The sequence below is a fragment of the Uranotaenia lowii genome, unplaced genomic scaffold (assembly GCF_029784155.1).
Source record: "Uranotaenia lowii strain MFRU-FL unplaced genomic scaffold, ASM2978415v1 HiC_scaffold_816, whole genome shotgun sequence".
NCBI lineage: Eukaryota > Metazoa > Arthropoda > Insecta > Diptera > Culicidae > Uranotaenia > Uranotaenia lowii.
Genome location: NW_026598774.1, coordinates 1 through 25,000, shown reverse-complemented (window position 1 = coordinate 25,000; position 25,000 = coordinate 1). Strand labels below are relative to the sequence as shown.

The following is a 25,000-nucleotide window of genomic DNA, read 5'->3' as shown; positions in this document are numbered from 1 at the left end:
ACCTGACGCTGAAGTTGGGTAACTTTGCCTTTTTCGCTGGCTCTAAAATGAGAGAAATTTCTATCAGTTAGTTTTCCTCTAATAATAGGAATAAATATAATTAAAATTACCCGCATAATCAATTACAATATATAGAGAATATTCTATATTGTCTCTAAACGTTATCGTTTATTGTAAAGTGAACAGTATATGTACAATAACACAGACCATATTAACAATCTGTATTATGATTATCTGTTAAAGTACCATATGGGGAAAGGGCTGTTAAGCATGTTTACCATTCAAAAAGAGCGATTTTTTCGAACAAATATTTCATGCTACATTATTGGATACGGTTAAAATATCATCCACTTTTGGCGAGCAAAACAATCTACCTGAATGTTCTAGCTACGTTGGAATACAAAATCATAGATTTCATCAACTTCAATGGATATAGTTTGCTTATAGTAGTTTGTAGTAAAAATAACGCTCAATCATACGTTCCGCATATTGTAAAATATTTTTAAAAAGAGCTTCCCTGTACCATAACCAATATAGTTCCAATTCTTTCCCACAAAAAATAAAATAAAATTAAAAAATTTAAATGTTGAGATTTTTATTTTTTATTTCTGATATTATACATGGATTATACAATCTTACCTATTTGTGCAGATCTGCATTGTTCAGCCTTTCAGTAGATTTTTTTTCCGCTCTCCGCTCAGCAGAGATCTTTGTTTCTGTAATTTCATTAGTTTTATTTAATCTCACTAGTTTTTATCGATAATATAATATAGTTTTACTTACTTTTCGCGTTCTGTGTGTTTTTCTCAGCGTGATTCTTTTTTTTCGGAGCCATTTTGAACACAGTTTTCAGTTCCGAACCTGGCGTGGGGTTGCCGACACAAATTTTAACGAAGTGAAGTGAAAATTAGCAGATGCTGAACCCAAGAGCGAAAAAATGCATAAGCTCACAACTACATCTTAAAATAACAATATTAGTTATTATCCGCAAGAGGTGAAATGATAACGACTTGTCTAACTCATACAATGTTGTCAATGTTGTTTTTTTTTTAATTTAATGTCTAATGCTAAGAAAATATAAGGAAACTTTGTCGTACACTGTTAGAGTCCTGGATAAGGTCCAGAGACAATATTCAAAGGTTGCAAATTTTTATTCTCTTATTATACTATACTTACTAAATCATATATCATATTGTCACTGTCACTGATACGATCCTGTCATAATTTATTGAGGTAATAAAATTTTGAACATGTATAATGAAATGATACTTGGAAGATATTTCATACTGGTACTGCTACCAATATATTAAGTTAATAGTTAGTACTATATCCCCAACTGTTTTTAATTATGCGGGTACTCACCAGCATAACCGCAAGAAAAGCCATCCTCGTCCGATCATAGCCACTTTAACAGCGGATATGAATGAATTCGCACGGTTCCGACCGCTAAAATTACGGAATTGCTGAGGAAAAATGGCGTTACTGCATGGGAACGTGGAAAATTTTCACTACACGAAAAATTGAAAAGGTGGAAAAGTAGCAAATATTTACCAATGTTGATAAATATTTAGATTTTACCATAAAGTTTATTGTTCAATTGAAAATCATTGTTTTGCTATATTATTACCACGGTCTTGGCTATTCGGGAGGTCAGTGAATGGATATCATCATGTGGTGATTTTTCTTCTCAACCTTTCTTTCCGAAATTGGAATAGAGAATGATCATAATATCCAGTTCATTCACTGGCCTTCTATTCAATAGCTTATTCATTCTTGTTCGCTCATGTATTCATTCAACCTACTTTTCTCTCAATCATCACTCGATGTTCATCCTGTTCCATGAGAAACGTACACTCTCCGTTAAATATAACTAAGTATCTTATCCTTCTAAAGCATTTTCTTGTTTTTAAATATTAATTTATATTTATCAAAAATCCCTGTTAACATGCAACAGTATTCTTTTTGATAGGTCATATCAGAGATAGGTCATAAAGAGTGTATCATTTAAAACAAATTGCACCCGTTAAAAAAACAAAAATACTTTGTAACAGAACGGTTACACTATCCACCTCCTCGGATTATATAAATGTCATGCTTTGATCATTTATTTAACCCTTCACAGAGTTAGCGTTAGATCATTGAATAACCTTCAGAAGTTGCCGCTTTAAGAGAAAGTGTGTAGCAGTTATAATTTAAAATTTTCGACCTAGCCTAACAGTTTAAAATCGTGGATTTAGCTAAAATTTCAAATAAAATTAATAATTTGTGATTCTAATTGCCTGTAAGTATGTCTTTGAGCACTCGTGGTGGTTTTTGCTACATATCGTTTTAAAGTCAATAATAAATTTAGCTATTGGGATTTTTAGCATTCGTTCTGGAACTCTCTTCAGTCTGCTGTCATATTTACCGCGTGTGAACCAAAAACTAGTTTTAGAGTGATGTTAGGTTTTATTTTATTGTTTGTTCCTGTTCTTTTCCTAGATGGGATGATTTAATTCGTTTCTTTTTAATTTGTTAGGCTTATGATAAATTTTAGTTCTAGGTTTAATCATTCCAGTGGCCAGCTGGGATGATTATGTTAACGGCTTTTTGGAGTATGACTATTGAATATGGTAAGTAGCGATGTAGATAACCTAGTAGACGAAGGATTCTCAGACGAATTAGCTTACTCCGATTTTTCGACGTCTATATTTCCTAAGAAGCGCGCGTTCTTCTGAAGAAATGATGTTGGATTTGATAGAAATGATATTTTTATTAATTTTCCCGAAATTCTGTTTGTTTCAGATTCCAGTATTAAAGCTCCATCAACGCTGACATGAACCATGATGCCAAAGAAATCATGTGAAAGTGAAATATTGAAATATGTGAGTAAGGAAGGAATCAGAATAAGTGGACGTAAACGGAACTGAACAATTAACCAACGAACTGTGACGAAATTCAAAGCACCAGGAATATTTGCGCTTTGCAAAACTTGAATCCCTATATAGACATGTGAATGCCTCTGTTTACATTTCTTATCCCTTGGAACAGTCCATTCAAAGGCATTTTGAGCTCATCAAGTTGATGAATCTTGAACAAGTTACAAAGCAAAAGTTGCTCGCTGCTACTCCATGAGCTAGATGTAAAGCTCATGGGCTGCTACTGGCTGCGCCTTGCTACCTGGGTGGTAGACATACATACACACATACATTTGCAAAACTTGAACGATGGACTTGCTCTATTCGCGATTTCGAAGCTCATTTTTGACAGGTCGTGTGTGCAAGAAAATGTAAACAAACGGGTGGAAATACTAGCTTCTAATAAATCATTATGTTCTTTGATTTGGTTAGGATTTTCTGAAAATGACGGATACAAATTTGAAGCAGAAGGTTCAGAGACTATTGTCAGCTATAGGAGAAAATGTGTATGTGCCGTGAAGCATCGTAAATCGACAACAAAAAAGGTCAATTTTTTACTACTCCAAAAACTATTCTTAGTATGTCACATATTTTTGAATGAAAACTCGAGCCAAATGCACATTTCCAAATGCAGTTTGTTAAATGAATAGTCAATTAACGTTCCTTTAAAATTTGGGAATGACCCAACAATTGGTAAGCTAGAATTTTTTATTCCAAAAAACATAAATTTTTGCTATTTTCTATTAGGTTTCCTTCTGCAGCTGCATACAATCAGGCGTAATAATTTTAAAGCTGGATTTGGATATTTTATGGTGGTTAAAATGAAAAAAAAATATATATATATATATATATATATATATATATATCCTTGGATTACTACACAATTCAAGTTCACTTAAATGCTTTTCAATTGCCATCGTTCAATGGTTATAACATGTTTTATATTTTTATCGGACCTAATGATCTCATTTTTTTTTGGGACTCGGTGGACATACCCACTCCCCCCCTCCCCTAAGTTGTCCAGGTGGTATCTGAACGGCTCCATGCTAGTTTTCTCTGACCGACTGACTATTTTAAAATGGAACAATCAGACAGAATTGACTCTCCTACCAGGCAAATTTATTCAAATTTAATTGAAAACAAACTCCAATTTTTCAAAGTAGTGTTGTTTTTTCATAATCATTTGGATTTATGAAAACTTAACTCGAAGCTATGTAAAGTCGTCAGGGGACATATACGGGACCATACTTCGCATTGTAGTTTTGCACCGCGGACGACAGTTGGAAATTTCGTTTGAACACGCGCTGCCCACTTGATATGTACGAGCAAACTTTTTGTGGCGCAAGTTGTAAATTTTACGGTTTTTATAATCAGCATTTTGAAGATTATTTCTGACCACGGCTGCCAGAGATTCATGAGTTTCCTGAGGAAGGTGATTCTTTTCCATGGTCATCTCTTTTTTTTTTCGTTCCAATCGGTGCTCATCACCTCTGACCATCTTCTCGTGGCCATACAAAATTCGGTACGGTGTGATGAATGCACCGTGCTGTTTAGAAGATCCTCAACTTCAGCGATTCTCGTGTCCCATACCCTTTGATCAGGTTGCATGTAGGATCGCATGCAAGCATTTATCGTTCGGTTCAGCAGTGCTTGAAATTCCTTTCCAATAAAAGTGCTAGCATTATCGGACATCACTATTTCTGGAGTTCCAAACCGTCTTATCCATTGCTCTTCCAAGATCTTGCACATGAGCTTCGCCTCGATTTTTCTCACAGGAACAAGGATAGTCCATTTAGAAAAGACATCCATCATGACTAATAAATGGCAGTTTCCATTCTTGCTCCTAGGAATATTCTGGACGAAGTCGAGTGCTAAGATCTGGAATGGCTTATTGGTAAGGCGTTCGTTCCCCAGGATAGGAGCGGAGGGCAATGTAGATGGCTTACATTGCTTACACGTCTCACAGCCTCGGATGTAACGCTTTATTTCGGGGGACATCTTAGGCCAATAGTACCGCAGCTTAATTTTTTGGATCGTTTTCTCGTACCCAGGATGGAGTGAATTATCATGTTCATCCTGCAGTACCTGTTTCCTTAAAGAACTTGGAACGCATAGTTTCCACTCGTAGCAGTAGTCCATTACATCGGAGCAGGATGCAGCGAATTTATAAAGCTTATTATCCTCAATTTTGAAATCGCTTAAATTTTCTGGAACTTCTTCCACCTGCTGGACAAGGCATCCGCGGCGACGTTTTCTGACCCTTTCCTATGCTGAACCACCATATCATGCTGTTGGAGCAAAATGCTCCACCTACTCAATTTCGATGACGGTTTCCATTTGGTGTTCAGAATAAAAGAAGAGCCGAAGAATCCGTGACTAACGTAAACCTTGCTCCCTCAATATACGGCCTGAATTTTTCGATCGCTTCTAGGGCCACTAGTCCTTCTTTTTCAGCCGCCTTCCAGGATTTTTGAGTTGTCGTTAGCTTGCGCGAAAAGTATGCAATGACAAACTCCTTCCCTCCTTCTTCTTGAGTAAGAATGCCAGCGATTGCAAGGTCGCTGGCATCCGTTTGCACTTTGAAAGGTAAGGAGAAGTTGAGATTGGATAAAATTGGAGCCGATATCAACTTTTCCTTCAGATTAACAAACGCACTTTCAGCCGATTCATTCCAAACGATCACTTTAGGCTTTCCCTTGAGAAGGTCAGTTAATGGACCAGTCACTTCACTGAAAGCATCAATGAAGCAATGGTAATAATTGACCATCCCCAGGAAGCGCCTTAAGTATCTCACGGATGTCGGACGTTCAAAATTAACAATTGCTTCTACTGGCCGCACTCCATCCTTTGAAAGGATATATCCTAGATATGGAACCTCGAGAACGCAGAATTTTGATTTCTCAAGATTTATAGAAAGATTCGCCTCTCTCAATCTTCTGGCTACTTCCTTTAAACTGGCTATATGCTGCTCAAACGTTTCGCTTGCGACGACTATGTCGTCCAAATAGACGAAAACGTTTGGCTCTAGTTCCCCGTACCCTAGAGTCCTGTCCATTAAAGATGCCAAACATGCTGCCGAATTGACCAATCCGAAAGGCAATCTTCGAAATTGGTACAATCCTCGCCCAAATACCCGAAACGCAGTATATTTTTTAGACTCTGGAGCTAAAGGAACTTGCCAAAATGCTTTCGACAGATCAATTGTCGATAGATACTTAGAAGCTCCTAAACGTCCCAGGATCCGATCCTGGTGAGGTAGTGGATACGCATCCCTACGTGTCCTTTCGTTGAGCTTTCTGGCGTCTAAGCACATTCGAACTTTGATCATCTGCTCTCCTTCTTCGTTTTCGGTCTTCTTCATCACTGGAACGATTAGTAGTGCCGAGTCTGTTGGATCTTTCTACGACTCCTGCTGCTATCCATTGGTCCAGTTCCTCATCTTCGTGACGCTGTACTTCCGGTGACCAAGGGTACGGATTAAGTCGGACGGGTGCACAGTAGGGTGTCCCAAAATTGCATAACTTCTGGGAATCTGGGGGCTCACCCTCCAAATTGTAGATTAGGATATGCAGAACAAACTTTTGTATGGGGCCGACTAAAAAAAATCATGTTTAGAGGTTCCGCAAGCGCGATCTTTGAAAAAAGTCCACTTTCAAAAGATTTGGTTTTAAATAAATTCTGGGTCCAAAAATTTTCATAAAATTTATATATTTTATATTTTTTTTAATTTTGTTTGAGTTAAATACCATACGTAAAAAATGAAAAATTAACCTTATTTGTATCAAAATGTAAAACAAGTAAGCTATTTCCAAGAAAAAAAATTTTTTTGGTCCAAAAATTTCGAATTCAACTGACCAAAATTTTTTTTACCAAGCGTAAAATATTTTTGATATAAATGCCATCAAAAGATGCGGATTTTTGTGCAATTAAACTTTGCTGAACAAAACATGTTGTTTGTATCATCGTGAAAAGAGCTATTCACGGTTTAATCCTCAATAAAAATCAAAATTTAGGATATTTTTATTCAATTTATAAAATTTGTCTTAATAAATACCTACTTTAAAATCAAAATACTTGTAAAAAAAAACTTTGATGGTTTAAGGGATTCATCAGAAGGCCATATCCAAAATTTGAGCTGAATCGAACAACAGGAAGGGGTTGCACTGAATCTCAAGTGTGAAAGGGATTCTGAGACATAGTGTTCTAAAGAAGCATAAAAAACTGGTTTTTCATCATACATTTGTTTTCTTATCAATCGATTGCTTGATTACGAAGATTTTATTAAAATTTTAATTAAGACTAACATTTCACCTGAAGACTGCAACTCGATTGGACTTAAAACAAAAAAGTTATGGCTGTTCAAAGATTGTGTGTTGGTTACAAATTGTCCTGTAAAACGTAATGAGTAAAATTTACTCATTGTGTGTTAAACGACAATTTGCCACAAAAAAACAATCTTTGAACAGCCATAACTTTTTTGTTTTAAATCCAATCTAGTTGCAGTCTTCAGGTGAAATGTTAGTCTTAATTAAAATTTTAATAAAATCTTCATAATCAAGCAATCGATTGATAAGGAAAAAATGTATGATGAAAAACCAGTTTTTTATGCTTCTTTAGAACACTATGTCTCAGAATCCCTTTCAAACTTGAGATTCAGTGCAACCCCTTCCTGTTGTTCGATTCAGCTCAAATTTGGCATATGGCCTTCTGATGAATCCCTTAAACCATCAAAGCCCTTTTTTTTAAGTATTTCGATTTTAAAGTAGGTATTTATTAAGACAAATTTGATAAATTGAATAAAAAATATCCTAAATTTTGATTTTTATTGAGGATTAAACCGTGAATAGCTCTTTTCACGATGATACAAACAACATGTTTTGTTCAGCAAAGTTTAATTGCACAAAAATCCGCATCTTTTGATGGCATTGGTATCAAAAATATTTTACGCTTGGTACACATTTTGGTCAGTTGAATTCGAAATTTTTGGACAAAAAAAAAATTTTTTTTTTGGAAATAGCTTGCTTGTTTTACATTTTGATACAAATTTGGTTCACTTTTCATTTTTTACGTATGGTATTTAACTAAAAAAAAATTAAAAAAAATCTAAAATATATAAATTTTATGAAAATTTTTGGACCCAGAATTTATTTAAAATCAAATCTTTTGAAAGTGGACTTTTTTCAAAGATCACGCTTGCGGAACCTCTAAACATGATTTTTTTTAGTCGGCCCCATACAAAAGTTTTTTCTGCATATCCTAATCTACCATTTGGAGGGTGAGCCCCCAGATTCCCAGAAGTTATGCAATTTTGGGACACCCTAGTGCACAGTGGTCCAAAATGCATAAACGTGATCGTTGCTTATAACTTCTTTAGGTCACATTTTAGCTTATTTGTATCTTTGGAGAAGTTTGTCAGTAAAATCAGGTCTATAATAAATAAATATTATTTTTCTGATTAATCTCCCTACAAGTGAGATAAAATTTCTAACTTCTCTGTTATAGGTTTTAGCTTTTTGATGTCTTCGACAAACTTGTTTAAAATCAAATTTACCACAACTTTGTCTCAGATGTTAAGTTTCTAAAATAATTATTCTCATAGATATCGGCCCAATAAGAAACTTAACCTCTAAAAATCAGTTTATTAATGAAAACTTTTTTCAGTCAATTTTAAGTTTTATAATATGTTCCACAAAGTTGTTTGTCTTACTAAAATACACCACTTTGTTGAACATTTTAAGTTTGTAAAATGTGATACTGCAGAGCTATGTTAAAAAGATTACCAAAAATAGGGCTTTTTTAACGCCTTATTTTACAAACAGCGGGCAACATCGGGCAGTCTGCTTTAAATGCAAAAGGAAGTCAAAGATTTCGTCTACAAGATGCAGGTACAACCGACTATATCCACTTGTATCCAAGCGAGATACATCAATTTTACTTTTCCATGTTTGCATTAAAAACAAAGATTTCTATGAAACTATAGCGCATTCTACCACGTGTGTTTTCTTCTAGCTTTCCCTTGCGCGATGTCAGAAGCAAAGGTTTGGAGGCACATTTGTATTCCTTAAACGCATTCTTTTTGCATCACGAGATTCAGCGGATTTAAAAGGAATTTTTCTAATTTGTAATTCATGTTCAATCTCATCCGTTAGCAAATGGATCTCATTCAAGAAACGATATTGCATTAAAAATTGCGAGCTCATTTTTGGGAATTTATGAAACAAAATCAGAAATTTAAGAATAAGAAAAAATTAAAATTAAAATGAATTATTTGAATCCAGACAGACTTTGAATATTCACGATACTAAGTAAAATCAATTCAGACACATAATTCTTATAAGTAACAATAAGTTAATAAATAGTAATTAAAAACAGGCAGATTTTCTAAAATTATGTTATAAATAAATAAATAACACAAATCGGCAAATTTAACACAAGTAGGGACTATTTAAAAGTAGTTAAAATAAACGTGGGTTTTGAACACTATTTAGCAATAAATAACACTGATTATAAACACGATTTTGGGAACTCAACACTAATAAGCAATAAATAACATAGAAATATCACAGTGCTGAGCTTAGATCTAAAAGTTATATAGGAATTCAATAAAAACGTAGTTTTTGTATTGGTGTTTTATTTGGTCAAAGACCTTTTGTGTGGGTTCATTTAGGTTTACAGGTAACTAGTTAGATTCGATCTTATACTGAAATTCAACTGCTTTTTGTAATTTAAACTTCGGTCACTTCTTCCAGCTAAACAAATCACTTTTTATGTAACTCTGAACGGAAGTAGTAATGAACGGGACTTACACAAACAATTGAAAATTGATTGTGCACTCTCCCGCCACTAGTTCAAAAAATCTCGGATTTTTTATATGCTACTCGGATCCTCGGGTTACCTAACGTGTGTTGAAGTTGGGTGCCAATTGTAAGTAATAAAAATCCCGTCAAGCTAGCTCAGTAGCAAGAAACTCCTCGAGCTGGGTCTCAGAGTCGGCTTACTACTGGGTAATCGGAGGACCTACGCGAACAAACTTTACACAAAATACTATCACAATTCTTTCACATAAATTAATACACAATTAAAATTTTACTCTACTACGAAAATTATTTTATTAAAGATTTAAAAGCAATTTAACTTGGAGTTCAAAAAAGTGGTTTTTAATTAGCTTTCAATTTTATATTTCATCGGAGTGGGTGTGGGTGTAGGTGCGGTTTTAACTTTTGGATGACGTACCGGTACGATTTCTGCTGCGGCTGCTGTAGAAGTCGCCTCGCTCCCCTCTTTGTGATCGCTGGCGCGTCTTCTTCGGTTGGATCGATGATACTGGTTTTTGTTCCCAGGTGGGAGTTGGGGTACTTGGCCCACAGTTCGGTTGACTTCTGGGACACGTGGCTTACAGGTGGTAATCTCGAGTTACACTACGTAGCTCATAAATGGGATGGAGCGGAGCTAAGCAGTTACAGGCGTCTTCCCTCGTGGACGCAATCGGTTCGGCCCAGGAACTGGCCAGAGTGACCGAACCGAGAGGGGAATGTTCTCCTTTATAGTTATGGCCCGCGAGCCAGAGAACTCGATGCTCCTTTTACGTTTAGACGTAGCAGATCCTAGATCTGATAGGATAAAAAAAAGCAAAATTATCCTACCAAGCCACTTCACAAATTTCGTTTAAAGTTTTGCTCCGACGATGTTGAGCACACGCACGCCTGAACTCGAATGACCCTCTCCTTCCAGATGTGGGTCTTTACCGCCCTTTCTCGTCATCTTTCTGTGCTCGGCTGAGGCGAAATGTTCATTGGCGACCCCCAGGCGAGGCGAAATCTCGATGTTCGCCTTCCAGGCGACGGCGAGACAAAGGCGAGGCGAACACCCACTAGTATCATCCTGTTTATGCCACCCCACACATACATGTTATACATTTTTATTTACATTTTATTACAATATTTAAATAATAAGATAAATCAAAACTAATTAATTAAAATAAGAACCGTGACAGTAACCAAAAACATTTAAAACAAATTGCACCCGTTAAAAAAACAAAAATACTTTGTAACTGAACGGTTACACCTTAGCAAGTGAGCTAAGCGGGTCCCTTTTTGTAATTCAGTTTTTTGTATTGAATTCGAGCACCTTTGCAAAAATTTTCGAACGTAAGCTATTTGTGGCTGTATAATGAATCGATATATATAGGTAATGAATTTTTGAATGTGTCTATCGCCGTGCGCTGAAAGTCTTCTAGTATTTATCAGCAGTTAAACGTAGAGAAGTTTTTCGGAAGTTCACAAAGGTTGCATAAGATTCACTGGCAAGCTTTCCAATCAATGTTTTCCATCATTTAACCGGCTGAAAAAACGATTTTTAGAAACAATTTCAGAAGAAACGATCATCTAGTGAAAATTGCTACAAAGTGTTGGAAATTTGAGGTAAGATTGCGATTCGGATCTGTTTAGTTTTAGTTGGTCCGTATCCTCGTGAATTTTCAGACAGCTCGCCGAATTTGTGATGATTTATCGAAATCGCGACCGAAAACATTGTTCCAATATATCTTCCGGCAAAATAATGCTTATTAAAAATGGCGTCTTGTACTAATTTTGCACCTGACTATTTTCACAAAACAATGGAGACAAATCGATGTTTGATGTGTGAATCTTGGAAATCGTTACCTGAGAATATTCGCAATGAGCCTGAGAGCTATGTAAACAACATTTTAAATTGTTTGGATGTCTTATTCACTGTTTAAACCAAATTGCGCGGCCATTGGTACACTTGTGAGCGGCGATTGTTTATTTATTTATGTTAATGCCTTTGGTAATCACCATACAGACATACCTTAAACTTAACACAACTTATGTTCTTAGACTACGAATAATATTTTTAAAGACCTCTTTGGACTGGTTAAAGTTAAAAACGCTTGACACTTCGTTAAAAACACGACAACAATTATAGAAGGGGTGGTTTTGTGCAAAAACGGTGCGACTGAGTGGTATCCACAAAAAATTCTGTTGTCGAAGTAGTCTCGTTGGTGCGTGAATGTTGATGTTTTGTAGCAGTTGTGGGCAGTCTATGTTATTCATTAACAGGTCAAAGACAAACATTCTTTGAATGTATGTCCGCCTGCAACGAAGGGTTTCGAGGGATAATAAAGGGGGTTATTCTGCGAGTAGAGTGACGTGACTAACGAAATTTCACTTCTTTATCCTGACTCCAGGAAATGTTTCAGAGAAGAAACGTTAGTATGAATGATCTCCAAAAATCGATCACAGGACATTTGAGCTGAAACTTCTAGCCTAGAGTGGTTTCTGGAGTCGGCACGATGATGTGAAATTTTGCACATCACGTTACGTGACTCTCAGAATAAGCCCCAAAGTGCATCGCCCTACGTACGGTGGTAGTCTAACGGCATCATTCCATGGCAGACGTCGGAGTGCATTGTTGGACTTATGTTTTTCGGTGGAATGAAAAAATAACTAAAGTTCCACATTATCAAAACGCGCCATCAAATAAATAAAGGAAATTTGTTTCCATTGCGTATGTATTCTACATTCATGATTAAATTGAATTAACTCACGTGGTTTTTCTGGTCATCTTATGACGTCCCACGATGGTCGCATGCACTTCCGCTCCGAATTCCACCAACCAAAGACTTGGCTCTGCTGCCCCAGACAAAACGAGCTAGTTGCCCGACATCGGACCTCTGGATGCTGCTCGTATCGTGCTTGTGGATGGCTTGAGAAGGAATAACCGGGTTCCGCCCAAGGTTTCCAATTCCCACCGATGGCTGACGAAATGTCGCTGCTGTGCTGTAGACCTGGAGGGAGCCAATTGGGTTCCCGGACATCGGACCTGTGACTTCTGTTGGTGCTGCGATCCTTGATTGCTTCCGGTACAGTGTCGGAAGGCTTCCGAACGGAAGAGATGCTGCTCGTGCTCACTCGCCTGACTATCCCTCAAGCGCTCGCTGATTGGTCTTGTACTCGTAATCCCGGCACTAGTTGCTGTCGTGTTGATGTGCAATCTGGAAGATGTTCCAAAAGGCTGCACCCCTGAGGCGACTGCTGTTGCGATCCGCCGATGCGGCTGGCGAAGTGTTGCTGGATGCTGATGTGCTCGATGAGAACCAAGCAGGTTTGCCGGGCACCGGACCTCCGGGTCCTGCTGGTATAAAACGACCAAGAATGAGGAATCACCGGAAGTGATGTTGGCAGCTGCTGGAAGAAAAACACGCATGGAACAAAAAAAACCTGCGGACAAAGCCCAATTAGTTTTCCAATTTTGCTCAAGGTTGCTATTTAGTGTTGCTTACCCGATACGGGGTCTTTTGGCTTCGGTAATCCTTCTGGCTCTTTGTTGTCCGCTTTGCTTGTACTGTGGGGATAACAACCAGGTTAGCAACGCGTCATTTCGAGCTTTGAGGTTAACTCACCAGATGTGTTTTGCGGCTCTACTTTTTATCGCACCGTTCGCCGGTCCGCGATCTTGCGGATTCTGCGTGGGCGAACTTAAACCACGGATGGTTCTTCAACCAGCACTGGCCTGTTTGACCGGCGGAACAACCTGGCAAGAATAAAATTGCGTAAGCGGGCTTTGCTCTTTTAGGATGGCAGTTTTATTTATTGCAACTCACCAGCAGCTGTAGACGACGACCGTTCCTTCCCAAAAGTCGATGCGGTGACTTCCGCGGCTAACTTTGGAGGTTTGAGGATGACCTCTCGGTGCGCTGGTTCAACCTGTCCGGATCACGTGGCCACCACTTCCTTTTTCCACTGAGGAACAGCACGACCGACCAATTCCTCTTCGCGCAACTGTTCCTTTTTCTTTTTTTTTTTTCTTTTCACTGAAGCAAATTGAATTGTAGGAATTCGTGCTTTTTGACATTTTCGCTGTTGCACGAGGGGTCTCCTCATTCATACAATTACTCGTCCACACTGAGTGGAGCTACGAGGTGCTTTACAGCTCTAAATTTCATGAATGTGCGTTGAATACATGACTGACTAATTATTGTTACAGCATATCTTAAAAACTTCTTTTGAACCCTTTCAATCCTTTCGATTTGTACTTCCTGATAAGGTGTCCAGACTATCACGGCATATTCCAATACACTACGAACCAAGGCACAGAAAATCGCTTTGAGGCAGTAAATATCTTCATAATCAGCGGTGTTTCGCCGGATGAAACCAAAGATGGCAAAAGCTTTTGCGGTGGTGGCGGCTATGTGTTCCTTAAAAGTCAGTTTGTGATCAAACACTACGCCCAAATCTTTTATGGAAGTCACTCTCTCAATTTCTTCTGTGTCCATGGTGTAAGCAAAGCGGATGTGCTCTCTTGATCTATGCAAAGTTATACATTTACACTTACTCGAGTTGGCTATCATCCCATGTGACCTGCACCAGTCCAAAAGTATCAAGATGTCAGCTTGAAGTGCTGCACAGTCCACAAGTGATCCAATAATTCGGTATATTTTAAGGTCGTCTGCGTACATCAACTTCGAAGATTTGAGTATCCAAGCAAGGTCGTTCACGAAGAGTATAAAAATGAGTGGACCTGAGTGGCTTCCTTTAGGGACGCCGGACGGAACGTCGAAGTTCACAAATGCTTGGCGTTTCGTCAGATAAGAGTACAGCCTCGATGTGGACCACGACGGGAAACCAAAGCGTGCGATTTATTTAATTGTTTTTTGCTCATAGCCGAATGCAGTGTATTAGAATAGCACAACAAGTTGGAAACAGTTGATCTTTTCTGCACAAACCCGTGTTGATATTCTGATATTATCGGTTTGGCGGCGTTGTACAGTCTTCCATACATAATTATTTCGAAAACCTTTGATAAACAGCAGAGTATTGAGATCGGTCTGTAATTTGTCACATCATGTAAATTTCCTGATTTGTGAATAGGAGTTTGGAACAAGCAACATAAGCGTGCGCGGCGATTGGTACACCAACACTTTTTACAAATTCGCGTTTCTCGTGACGTTACTATGAAAAATCTCTCGCTTTCAATTTTTTCCCTTAAAGGACGTTAGTTTTACTACGTGTCAGTGCCTTTCTTTTCAGAATCGCACAAAAAACGATGTTTGTACGGCACAGAGAACATTCATCATAGCTTAAATGCGCGGCCATTGATGCCTTCACGGTATAAGTCGGGAATGAAATAAAGATGTTCAAACGGCTATTTGTTTCAATTTTATGCCACTATTCAACGGATTAAAAAAAATGATATTTAATTGCTTTATTATATAATTATTGAAGTGATTAAAAGAAAACCAGGAAGTTTTGAAAATTATGTTGTCGTCGTGGAAGAAAAACCAGAAAATATGTTTCGTAATCCCTATACAAAGTGAAAGATCGCTTTTGATCGTTTTGAACCTTCCGAAACATGTTTGTTTCGAGGCTTCAGAGAACTTCACAGCTTCTTATAGCTTGAGTTTAACGCCTATGATTTATGAGTTCAATAAACGAAAACGATCTCAACAACAGAAAAAAGGCATCGATCATATGGCTGTGAGAAGCCGGGATCTGTTTGCCTTCTCAATGAATGTGCAGGCGCAAGGGCGCGAACTGCTCAGAGTGATGTACGTTTCTTGCTCTCAGTTTAACGTTGCCTTTCAAGCGGTTAAGATCGTGGATATTTACAAATGCCATAACCGATACTGTATTGAAGTGTTCATTCATATCTTAAATTAGTTAAAACGTTTATTGAGTGATAGTTTGAATACAAGTTTTGAGATGCTCAAATCCACTCCTTAAATAAGAGAGCGAAGTATTTGCACAAATGTTTTTTAATCTTTTTCCGCATACACTACAAGGCCGTGCTTTGTATTGAGCTCAAGTGAAGAAGCAATGAATTCTCTTTTCATTGAGCGAGGTGTGGATGCTGCTGAAAGAAACCAAAGAAAGGCTGAAAATTTATCCTCTGCGATCAAATAACTGGGGAAAGAAGAAGGAAATCAGTGTAAAAACGAATCATAATTAAACGCTTCTAAGGCCTATTAAGAATGATTGTTTTATATCATTCACACGGTGCGTTTTCGGAAACGGAGAAAAATTATCAACAAATGAGGGCTCACACGAAATGTTTGAGAAGAGTCAAATAACTAAAAAGTAAAAATAAAATGTGCAGTGTGCTGACGTGATTGAGAAAAGGAAAAACGAAAATAAAAAAGAATACTGTCGGCATCAACAGAGGTGTTATTTGAGAGGCTTCACGAAATAAGAATTTCCATTGGTTAGCATAGTCAAAAGTTTTAGTTGAAGTGAAAGAATTTCAATGTCTTGGTCTACAAATTATACCAAAGTGTTCTATCATGAGATCATCACTCGGAGTCACGAAAATTTTTACATTTTATTTTATTCTCTTCAATTTATACACAAACACAAAATTTTGTGTAATCTCCGTCGGTGCCAATCGCATCATTGGCAACAGTATCATTAATAATGATGGCAATGATGAGTCATTTAATTTAGCTTCGACACATTCCACTCTTGATTCTGTCGGTCTATTGAGTTATAGTGCTAAAAGTAATTACACACATCAGATGAACGCACTGTCAAAAGCGCACCACGTGCGCCATAAGCATCATTTGGAAACTGGTCGCCATAAAATTGAAGCGAAGCGGACAGATCCTTTGTTTGAAAAAAACTTTAAACCCGTGAGCATGCAAACAGGTCGAAATCGTGGTGCTGGTCGGCATCAATCCAATCGTGAACACTCCGTGCATGCAAGAATCGTTAAAAATAGTGCCAAACACGAGAAGAAAAGTGCATTTCCAAATTTTGAAGTAGTATCACATGCTGAAAATATTAGCAAAAGTAAACAAGGACACCGTAAATTCAGGTATGTAGTGCGTGCTTAGTAAGATATTTATATTGCTAGGTATTCGAAAATGTCAGACAGGACATTTGATTGAGAAGGAAATTTGCACATGAAGGTTTTAAGAGACGGGTTATTGATTTCAGGAGTCCAATTTTGGATTCCTTTTAAACAATTCAAGTTTCGATGATACTTAGGAAACCCCGCGAAGCAGCGTGGTCAGATTTCAAACCTCTCAAATCCTTAGATTTGATAAAAACGGAATGCTTACAAATTTTTATTCGTGGAATCCCTACACTCAGAAAAATACTCTTATGTCATAAGATTCTGCTATAAACAGGCGCCAAGGCAGTGCGCGAACGGGGCGGGGAGAGGAGGGGGGGTTAGGGGTTTAACCCCCTCCCCCCTATGGAGATTTTTTACAAGTGAAATTTTCAGTTCAAGAAATAGAAAAGGTGTTTAAAAAACAATGTTAGCAGACATGTAAAAAATTTGGCTCGCCTCCGGCGGTATTTAATTCTATCTCACTCCAGGCCTGAGACATTTCTTTCAATGTTAATCTATGACGTTCAAGTATTGAAATTAATTTTTAACTCTCCATTTCAATTTGCAATTGAATAAACCTTTTGTATTAAAACTCAAAACTGTGTCATGAACCATACGTCGTCTCTAATATTTTGTTTTTTACTTAGAAATGTATGTTCATACATAAATGTATTATCCATAACTTGGAAAAAAAAATCGTTTATATCATTACAATTTTCATGTGGATATGAAATATTCTTTGAGAAACCAATTTCAGCCTCTATTTTATTTTGTGTTTCTTGTTTTTCAAAATCCTTAATTCGGAATGCAAATAGATTTTCATAAATTACTTAAGGCCACACAATCTACATTTTTCTGAGGTAAAATGAATTTAAGAGTTTATTTCTTATTATTTTCGTAAAGTTTTTGAAAATTGGATGACAATTAGTAATGAAAATTCAGAATTTTTCTGACAAATATTAAAAAAAGTATTTTTGAAATCAAGGTTCTTATTATTTTTCACAAGACCCCAAGAAATTTTGACTGCGAAAAAGTTAGAGGAGTTTCATATTTGTTTATTTTTCCCAATTCTGTAAAAAAAATTTTTTTCAGATATTTTAATAAGCAAAAATCAAATCGTTTAGCAAATTTTATCAAGTTTGTTAAATGAAATAAAACTTATGTTTTCAAAAACATTCTTCAGTCGTGCAATATTTGTCATTTCAAATTTTAAAAAACAGCAGAATCGATTTTTTTTGAATCAATCTTCATTAACATCACGATTAAAATAGTATTCCTCGATTTTGTAATGTATAATAAATAAATTCAGAATCTTCTTCTTTTTTATGTGGATGTTGAGCTCATCAGCTATCAATAATTGTTTTCACTCAAAACTGATTCATTTTTAAACTTATAATTTCCATATCACCAAATCGAGAGGTGATAGACCGAATCTTACAAAATATTCGAGTTCAGCTGTCTCTTGAGTTTTCAATCAAATGCGATAAATAAGTTTTTGAAATTGTCAGAAGTTCTTAAAAAAAGAAAATCTTAAAATCCTTAATTTTAAAAACTTATCTTTTATATTTTGATTTTGTTTTTTTAATTGAATTTATTAACCCTACCGGTTAAAGTTACGTTGATTTAGTTGGAAAATTCAAAGATTATGAAAAAAATAGGCGGATAGAAAGTTATAAGAAAAGAATAGATATTGAAAATGAGCGAGTAAAATTTTGTTAGAAGCATCTTAATCACATGTCCACAATAAGTTCATTATGAAAAAAAATACAATTTTCATAATCTATAAATGTTTTTACAAAAAAAAAGCATTAGTTTTACTGATAAGGCCGAGAAATTCAATACATTTGATTTGATTTTCCAAATAAATTTACCCAATTTTATTGTTTAATTATTTTTAAATTTGCAATTAAATTAACCGAATTTTAGAGTCAAACTAATAAATTTTAAGAGAAATATCTTTACGTATTACGTATTACGTATAACGTATTACGTATTTGTATTTAAACATTAAATTTTTGTGGTCTGGAAACATAATGTTCTTGGAAAATTCTCAATCTTAATTTTCATTATACAAAATATTCAGAGCATAACATTCAAAACTATAACTGCGCTTAAAAATTACAGAGAAGTATTTCAATAAACCCTTCAATTGAAAATGAACAAAAGAAATAAAAATAAATATGATTAGAATTAACAATTTTTAGCATTTTTAAACAGTTTCAAAGCGTGGTCTCTGATTGGTCTAATTTTTTTTTAAGAATTCGAGTTTAATCTCTTTCTATATCTGGTGTTATATTTGATTCTTATGTCCGAAGCTTCAAATTCTGGTTTTATTTGAAATATAAAATCGCATTCTTTTTCTGGTGTTTCAAAACAAACGAAAATTTAAGTAAAATTTAATCATTTTGCGAGTTTGTGTGATGGTTATGAGAATAAAAATGGTTTGAGAAATCCATTTTTTATTTTTTTTTTTTTTTGGTATGAGTATTATTTGTTAAATTTGCATTTCAAAAAAACCAAGCATCTGCGTAGCCTGGAAATCAATTTTCCTATTTTTTGTATGGAAACACGTAAAACACATCAAATATATGCTTGTTGTGTTTAAATATAAGCGCGTGGAGACAAATAACAAAAAAGTTCCACTTTTAGCCCTTTTGGACCACAGTGCAGCGGTCGTGTTGTATTTTCTTTTTCATGAGGTTTAGTTCCGTACCTCCTATAGACATAGTTTTTCAACAAAAAAGAAATCTCCTTATCATTTTTACAGAAATATTTTAGAAAAACCAATTCAATTGACGAAAATATTATAGTTTTTAAGCATTGGAAAATAAGCTTTTATGATCGTTAAATCATCTTAATCTATAATGTACGCACTGCAACATGAGGAACACATTGTTCCTCAATTTTCCCCATCATTAAATTTTAGGTTTTTCACTATAATAAATTTTAAAACACGTTTTTTCTTTAACTTGTTGACTTGAAATGCACAGCGCACAATTATTCGGGGCACGATGAGCGTTTTCTGCCGTAGCATCTAGCAGCGAATTCAACTCGATGTAGTCAACTGAATGATAGAGCTACAGCTTCATCAGTTTACATCTGACGATTTGGCCTATTGGTTAGATGTGTGAGAGGTAATCAGTAGGCTCGACTACGATTTTTGTCGGGGAGATTTTTTTTTCATTTAGAGATTATTTTCATTGTTGCATTTCATGATTAGTAGCATCTTGCCGGGTGATGCATAGCATCAAAAACATAATGTATGATTGTGTGTGTGTGTGTGTGTGTGTGAATTGCTTGTATTCTACAAAAAGTCATACATTATTTTAGTATTGCTTTGTTTGATGGTTCTACGTCTCACAGTTTAGTGTAAAAAGCATCGATTATGAATGGTAAATGAAAGAAAATCATCTCGAACAGGTATCGAACTCGAGCCAACTGATTACCTCTCCGACATCTAACCAATAGGCGAAATTTTCAGACGAATCAAGTCAAGCTGTAGCTCTATTATTCAGTTGACTTCATCGAGTGAAATTCGCTGCTAGATTCCACGGCAGAAAACGCTCATCGTGTCCCGATTAATGTTGCATATACTGCCCCAGTCGGGGTTCTCATTATGCCCTTACAGTAACTGATTTTCAGTTTTCGGAAAAAAATGCATTTTTAAACGAATTTATCTACTTTTTCAAGTTTAAGCCAGTGAGGAAATTGACTTTTTTTAGTGTCTGGACACGAAACAATGATGTAAGTCACATATTAAAGGGTGATACGGTCAAAATTTGGTCAATATCAACTTGACGTATTTCTTTCAATTTTGCATTTAAAAAACCTGAACACCCCTTGTCGGCAAACAGGCAACCCTGCCGTAACCATCACAGTTCGGTCAACCGACTATTTGTTTTTAATGATTTTCAATGACGACGGTAGAAACGGTGACAAAAAACCGGATGTTTAGAACTGTCAAATCGAGGCATTTTAACACATCGTGTAGTAGCTTGATTTTAAAGTTTACGATTGAAATAGTTTAGTCTAAATCAAAGACTTCTTTCCATTTCGTGATTGTTTATTTGCATCAGCAAAGGTCGATTAGCTTCACGTAGGTTGTTAAACGGTCAAAATTCTCATAATGTTCTATTATGTAACAATACACATATTTAACCTTCTAGGAAGATCTACTCCAAATTTCCGGCTTAGTATATTTGTCCCAGCGGACACTTCCGCGATACACGATTCGTCATACAGGAATCGCACGATTGACTAAACTTTGACAGGAAGATAAGGCCAAGGGTTGAGAAGAAAACTAAGCTGTAAGTTAAAATAGAATTGTTAAACCGTAGGACATTTTCTAAAAGATGCATTATTTACAGCTTTGAAGCAATCTAACAACAAAATAAAACTGCTCTCAAAACTTGGACGAATTCTTTCTTGGCCGCAACACTAGACTGAGTCGATTTGGGGTCATTTTTGATTTTCTCAAACCCTGGGGTCTAAAAAGCTTTGCCTTGGTCTAAAACTCGTCCATGATTTTTTGCAGAATTTTTGAGTAACGTTTACATGAGTAAATTTGAACTTCTGGTTTGTATGAGAGAATTCAATATTTTGTACTGAAAATTCAACATCATTTTTGTTTCATCTGTGGAACCGAGCCAGCTGATGGTTTTTGTGCCAGATTATAAATTTCCTAAAGGAAATTTTCCGCTGAACATCTTTGTTCAAGATCTTAACTTTGTATCTTATTAGGCAAACAAGTTATTAGCTGTTTAACAGGAGTATGTCTTTTGGCATTGATAAACAATAAATTCAATTGACATCCCTGCTGGGTGCCTAGCGAAATATTGCATGACTACTTTTCATGCAGTACTTCGCGAGGCTCCAGCTTACTCCAAATCGCGATGATAAACAAAATACGACGGCCAAAGCGCGATTTCGGAGGCTGTACACGACGATGCTGAAGAAGTTTGACTGCGTGGTAATGGACGACGAAACCTACGTCAAAGCCGGCTACAAGCAGCTTCCGGAACAGGAGTTTTATACGACAAAAGGAAGGGGAAAGATAGCAGATATTTTCACATGAAACTGTCAAAGTTTGCGAAGAAATATCTGGTTTGGCAAGCCATCTGTACCTGTGGATTGAAAAGCAGCGGCCAGGGTGCCGAGATATTGTTTGAAATTTCGCGGATTTTGCCCGGCTTTGTTTGACCTTCATGTAATGCGGTATCAAATAAGCAATTTTATACTTCTTGGCTCCTGTTTCGATATGTTTTGTCCCAGATTTGACAGAAAACAAATTTCTTTAGTGATAAACACCCTAGAAGTCATCTGATGTCCTTTCAGTTATTGGTGACATTTCGAAAATCAGAGAGACCCCAACTTGAAAAAGACTTTGTAATACATCATATAGTAATATCATCAGGTTGAAAAAAAAAATCGACTCAAAAACATGAGAAGTATTAAAATGAATAATTCGTTTGTCAATATTCGGTATTCGGTACACCTCTAATGCTTACCTTTCTTAAATCGCCCCTCAAATCCTCTACGCCCTTCGGTATGAATTATGAATGCGTTGACATTTTTTTGTCGATTTTGTCTAACTACGAAATTTATGTCAAAGAATTTTTTTTTGCACTCTCACCTATCGAGGTTCAATCATTTTTTCTAAGTCAAAGTTACGTTAAATAAAATCATTTTTAAGTTACCAAAAAAAAACATTTAGAAAAGTACCGTTTTCTTTTTACTTCACAGGAGCTCTTCTAGCCACAACCACATCGTTCCAGGACATCACCAAAAGGATACAAATGTTAAAGACGATCGTGTTGACCAACAAACAATAGTAGAGCATTTAGTAGTGAAAAATGATCAAGCTGTAGCTAAAGAGTTAACCGAACAAAATAATAAGTATTATAATAGAAATTATTTTGAAGTGCTTCTTAATAATTTTAAAGCTAACTCTCCTTACTACAAACCACTTAATGCAGTGAACAATACAGAGTTGGCTGGAAGTAGTGCTGAATATGACGATTATGAAGATTACGATGATGACTATTATTATGAGGACTATGAATATGATGAAGATGAAACACAAGGTGATGCGGCATATGGTACAACGAAAAATTCTATCTTAATAGAAGGTATTAGTGAACCTGCCAGTACAATAAGCTCTGTCTTCAAGCATAGCACTAAAGGGAGCTCAAATTCAACAAAAACTTTAGATAAGGTAAGAACTAAAATTATTTTTCATGATTGTACAACGTGCTTGATAAGTTTCTTTTGACTTCTGACACTATTTGGTACTATCATAAGGCATTTTTTTTTGGGGGTTGAAGGGGGGGGGGGTGAGGTTTGGATTTGATTTTCCAAACTTTCAATAAATAAAAGAAAAAACATCAATATATGGTGAAAAACGTTCATTTTGTGAGAAGCTAATGGAGCGGGGGTAGGGTGGCTGTTGCAAACGGACCACCAATATTTACTCCTCTTCCTAGCAAAGGTACATCGAAGGCATAGCAAAATTCGTAGAGGAGCAACTCCCAGCTAGGAGTGAAGTTAGACCAGCTGAATAGCAACAAGTCGGCTGGAAAGAGTGGCATCGCAGCTGAACTCATCAAAATAGGCCCGGACAAGTTTTCCGATTGCCTACACTGTTGATGGCTCGGATCTGGGATACAGAACACCTACCGGAGGATATGGCAAACCTTCCAAAAATGTCGTGAACACCCAGTCCCTGAGCACCATCTGAGCTTTGCTAATCGATGATGAATCTTGGCATAATCTTGCCCAACTCGGCGACCGGAAGCTTTACGTTGACGTACTATATTTGCCTCCTGATGGTTCGAGAGATGTTACCTTAGCTGAATCATTCTCACGCTGCATCTCTAAAATAAGCTCTTTCTGCGCTCCAGAAGATGACATATTCGTCTTAGGTGATTTTAACATGACAAGTTTAAAGTGTTGCTCCAGCCAAGATAGCTTTCTGTATCCAGATCCAGAACGCTTCTCAACTTCATCAGGCGTGCCTCAGGGAAGTCATCTAGAGCCATTAGTATTCCTAATCTACTTCAATGACGTACTGCAATTTCTCAATGGAACAAAATTAGCGTATGCCGACGACTTGAAACTGTTCTACTCTATCAATGGCCCCGAGGATGTGAATTTCATGCAGAACCAGTTTAACCTCTTTGCTTCCTGGTGTGATGCCAATCGCCTACCTTTAAACCGTAGTAAATGCGCAGTAATATCATTTTCCCGCAAACGACGCCCGTTCTGAGCCGTTTATTTCCTTGGAAACGATGCAACCTCTCGAGCCTAACACGTGAAAGCTCCTGGTGTGGTTCTTGACGTGCGGCTGGATTTTAAAACTCATACCAACTATATCGTTGCCAAGGCCACCAGAAGCCTGGGTCTTCTTTTCCGCATGACCAAGGACTTTAAGGACATCTACTGCCTGAAGAGTCTTTACTGTAGTTTGGTTCGATCATTAAAACTTTCAACCGTTTCTCAGAGCATTTCGATTTTGACGTTTTAAAGGTTGTACTCCGAAGAAGAATTCTTAGTGTTCTAAGTTCAGTGTAGATTTGTATTTGTAGCTAGTCTCTTCATTTTTAAGAATAATAAATAAATGATGTTGGACGTGGCGCTAGAAGGTGTTATTCGGTGGGCGGTGGGCGAAATAAGGCGAAATGCGTCGGCAGATCATCTGCGGCGGTGGAGGACATCTACCGCAAACTGAAATGCGAAGCAAAAAGAATTGGTTTGATGATAAATTTATCAAGACGAAGTATATACTGGCCTGCGGGTCAGATACCAACCGAGCCCGCTTGCAATAAGAAAGTCACGATCGACGGCGATGAGCTGGAGATACTCGAAGCCTTTCTATATCGGCACACTGGTGACCGCAGACACCAGCCAGCTGTGAGATCGGGCGGCGAATGATCAGCGGAAGTCGTGTCTCTACTATCACGAGACGTGGATAAGCTCGAGTAGGACCTGCGCACACTCGGACGGAGTATTCAAGCGGCGAGTATTAAGAACCATCTTTGGCGGCGTGCAGCAGAATGGAGAGTGGAGGTAAAGGATAAACCACGAGCTTGCGCAGCTCTACGGCTTATCAACACAGCAAATGGTGATGGTGATATTACATCAAAATCGTGCACATAGTTTGAGTTTCAAAAGGCATCTAATATTACATTCTGTTGATGTACCCAGCTACATACATTTTATAAAAAAAAATATTACACTTTGAATTTTTATCACAGTAG

At 36.8% G+C, this 25,000-nt stretch overlaps 2 protein-coding genes across 3 annotated transcripts; one reads left to right on the top strand and one right to left on the bottom strand.

Moving 5' to 3' along the window:
* Positions 1-10,086: 10,086 nt before the first annotated feature.
* On the bottom strand, positions 10,087-13,387 carry LOC129760900 (uncharacterized). The gene is made up of 3 exons (XM_055758583.1): positions 13,318-13,387; positions 13,198-13,259; positions 10,087-13,135 (listed from the first exon to the last, which is right to left on the bottom strand). Exon 3 carries the CDS (start codon positions 13,119-13,121, stop codon positions 12,567-12,569), a length of 555 nt encoding a protein of 184 aa, XP_055614558.1. The 5' UTR covers positions 13,122-13,135; positions 13,198-13,259; positions 13,318-13,387; the 3' UTR covers positions 10,087-12,566.
* A 2,112-nt stretch (positions 13,388-15,499) lies between these two features.
* Positions 15,500-23,041, top strand: LOC129760898 (uncharacterized). 2 transcript variants are annotated; one of them, XM_055758582.1, is made up of 3 exons: positions 15,500-16,724; positions 22,488-22,640; positions 22,721-23,038. In XM_055758582.1, exons 1-3 carry the CDS (start codon positions 16,195-16,197, stop codon positions 22,746-22,748), a joined length of 711 nt encoding a protein of 236 aa, XP_055614557.1. In that variant the 5' UTR covers positions 15,500-16,194; the 3' UTR covers positions 22,749-23,038. The 2 variants fall into 2 exon arrangements, with proteins under 2 accessions (XP_055614557.1, XP_055614556.1); XM_055758581.1 differs by having other exon boundaries at positions 22,488-23,041.
* Positions 23,042-25,000: the final 1,959 nt, after the last annotated feature.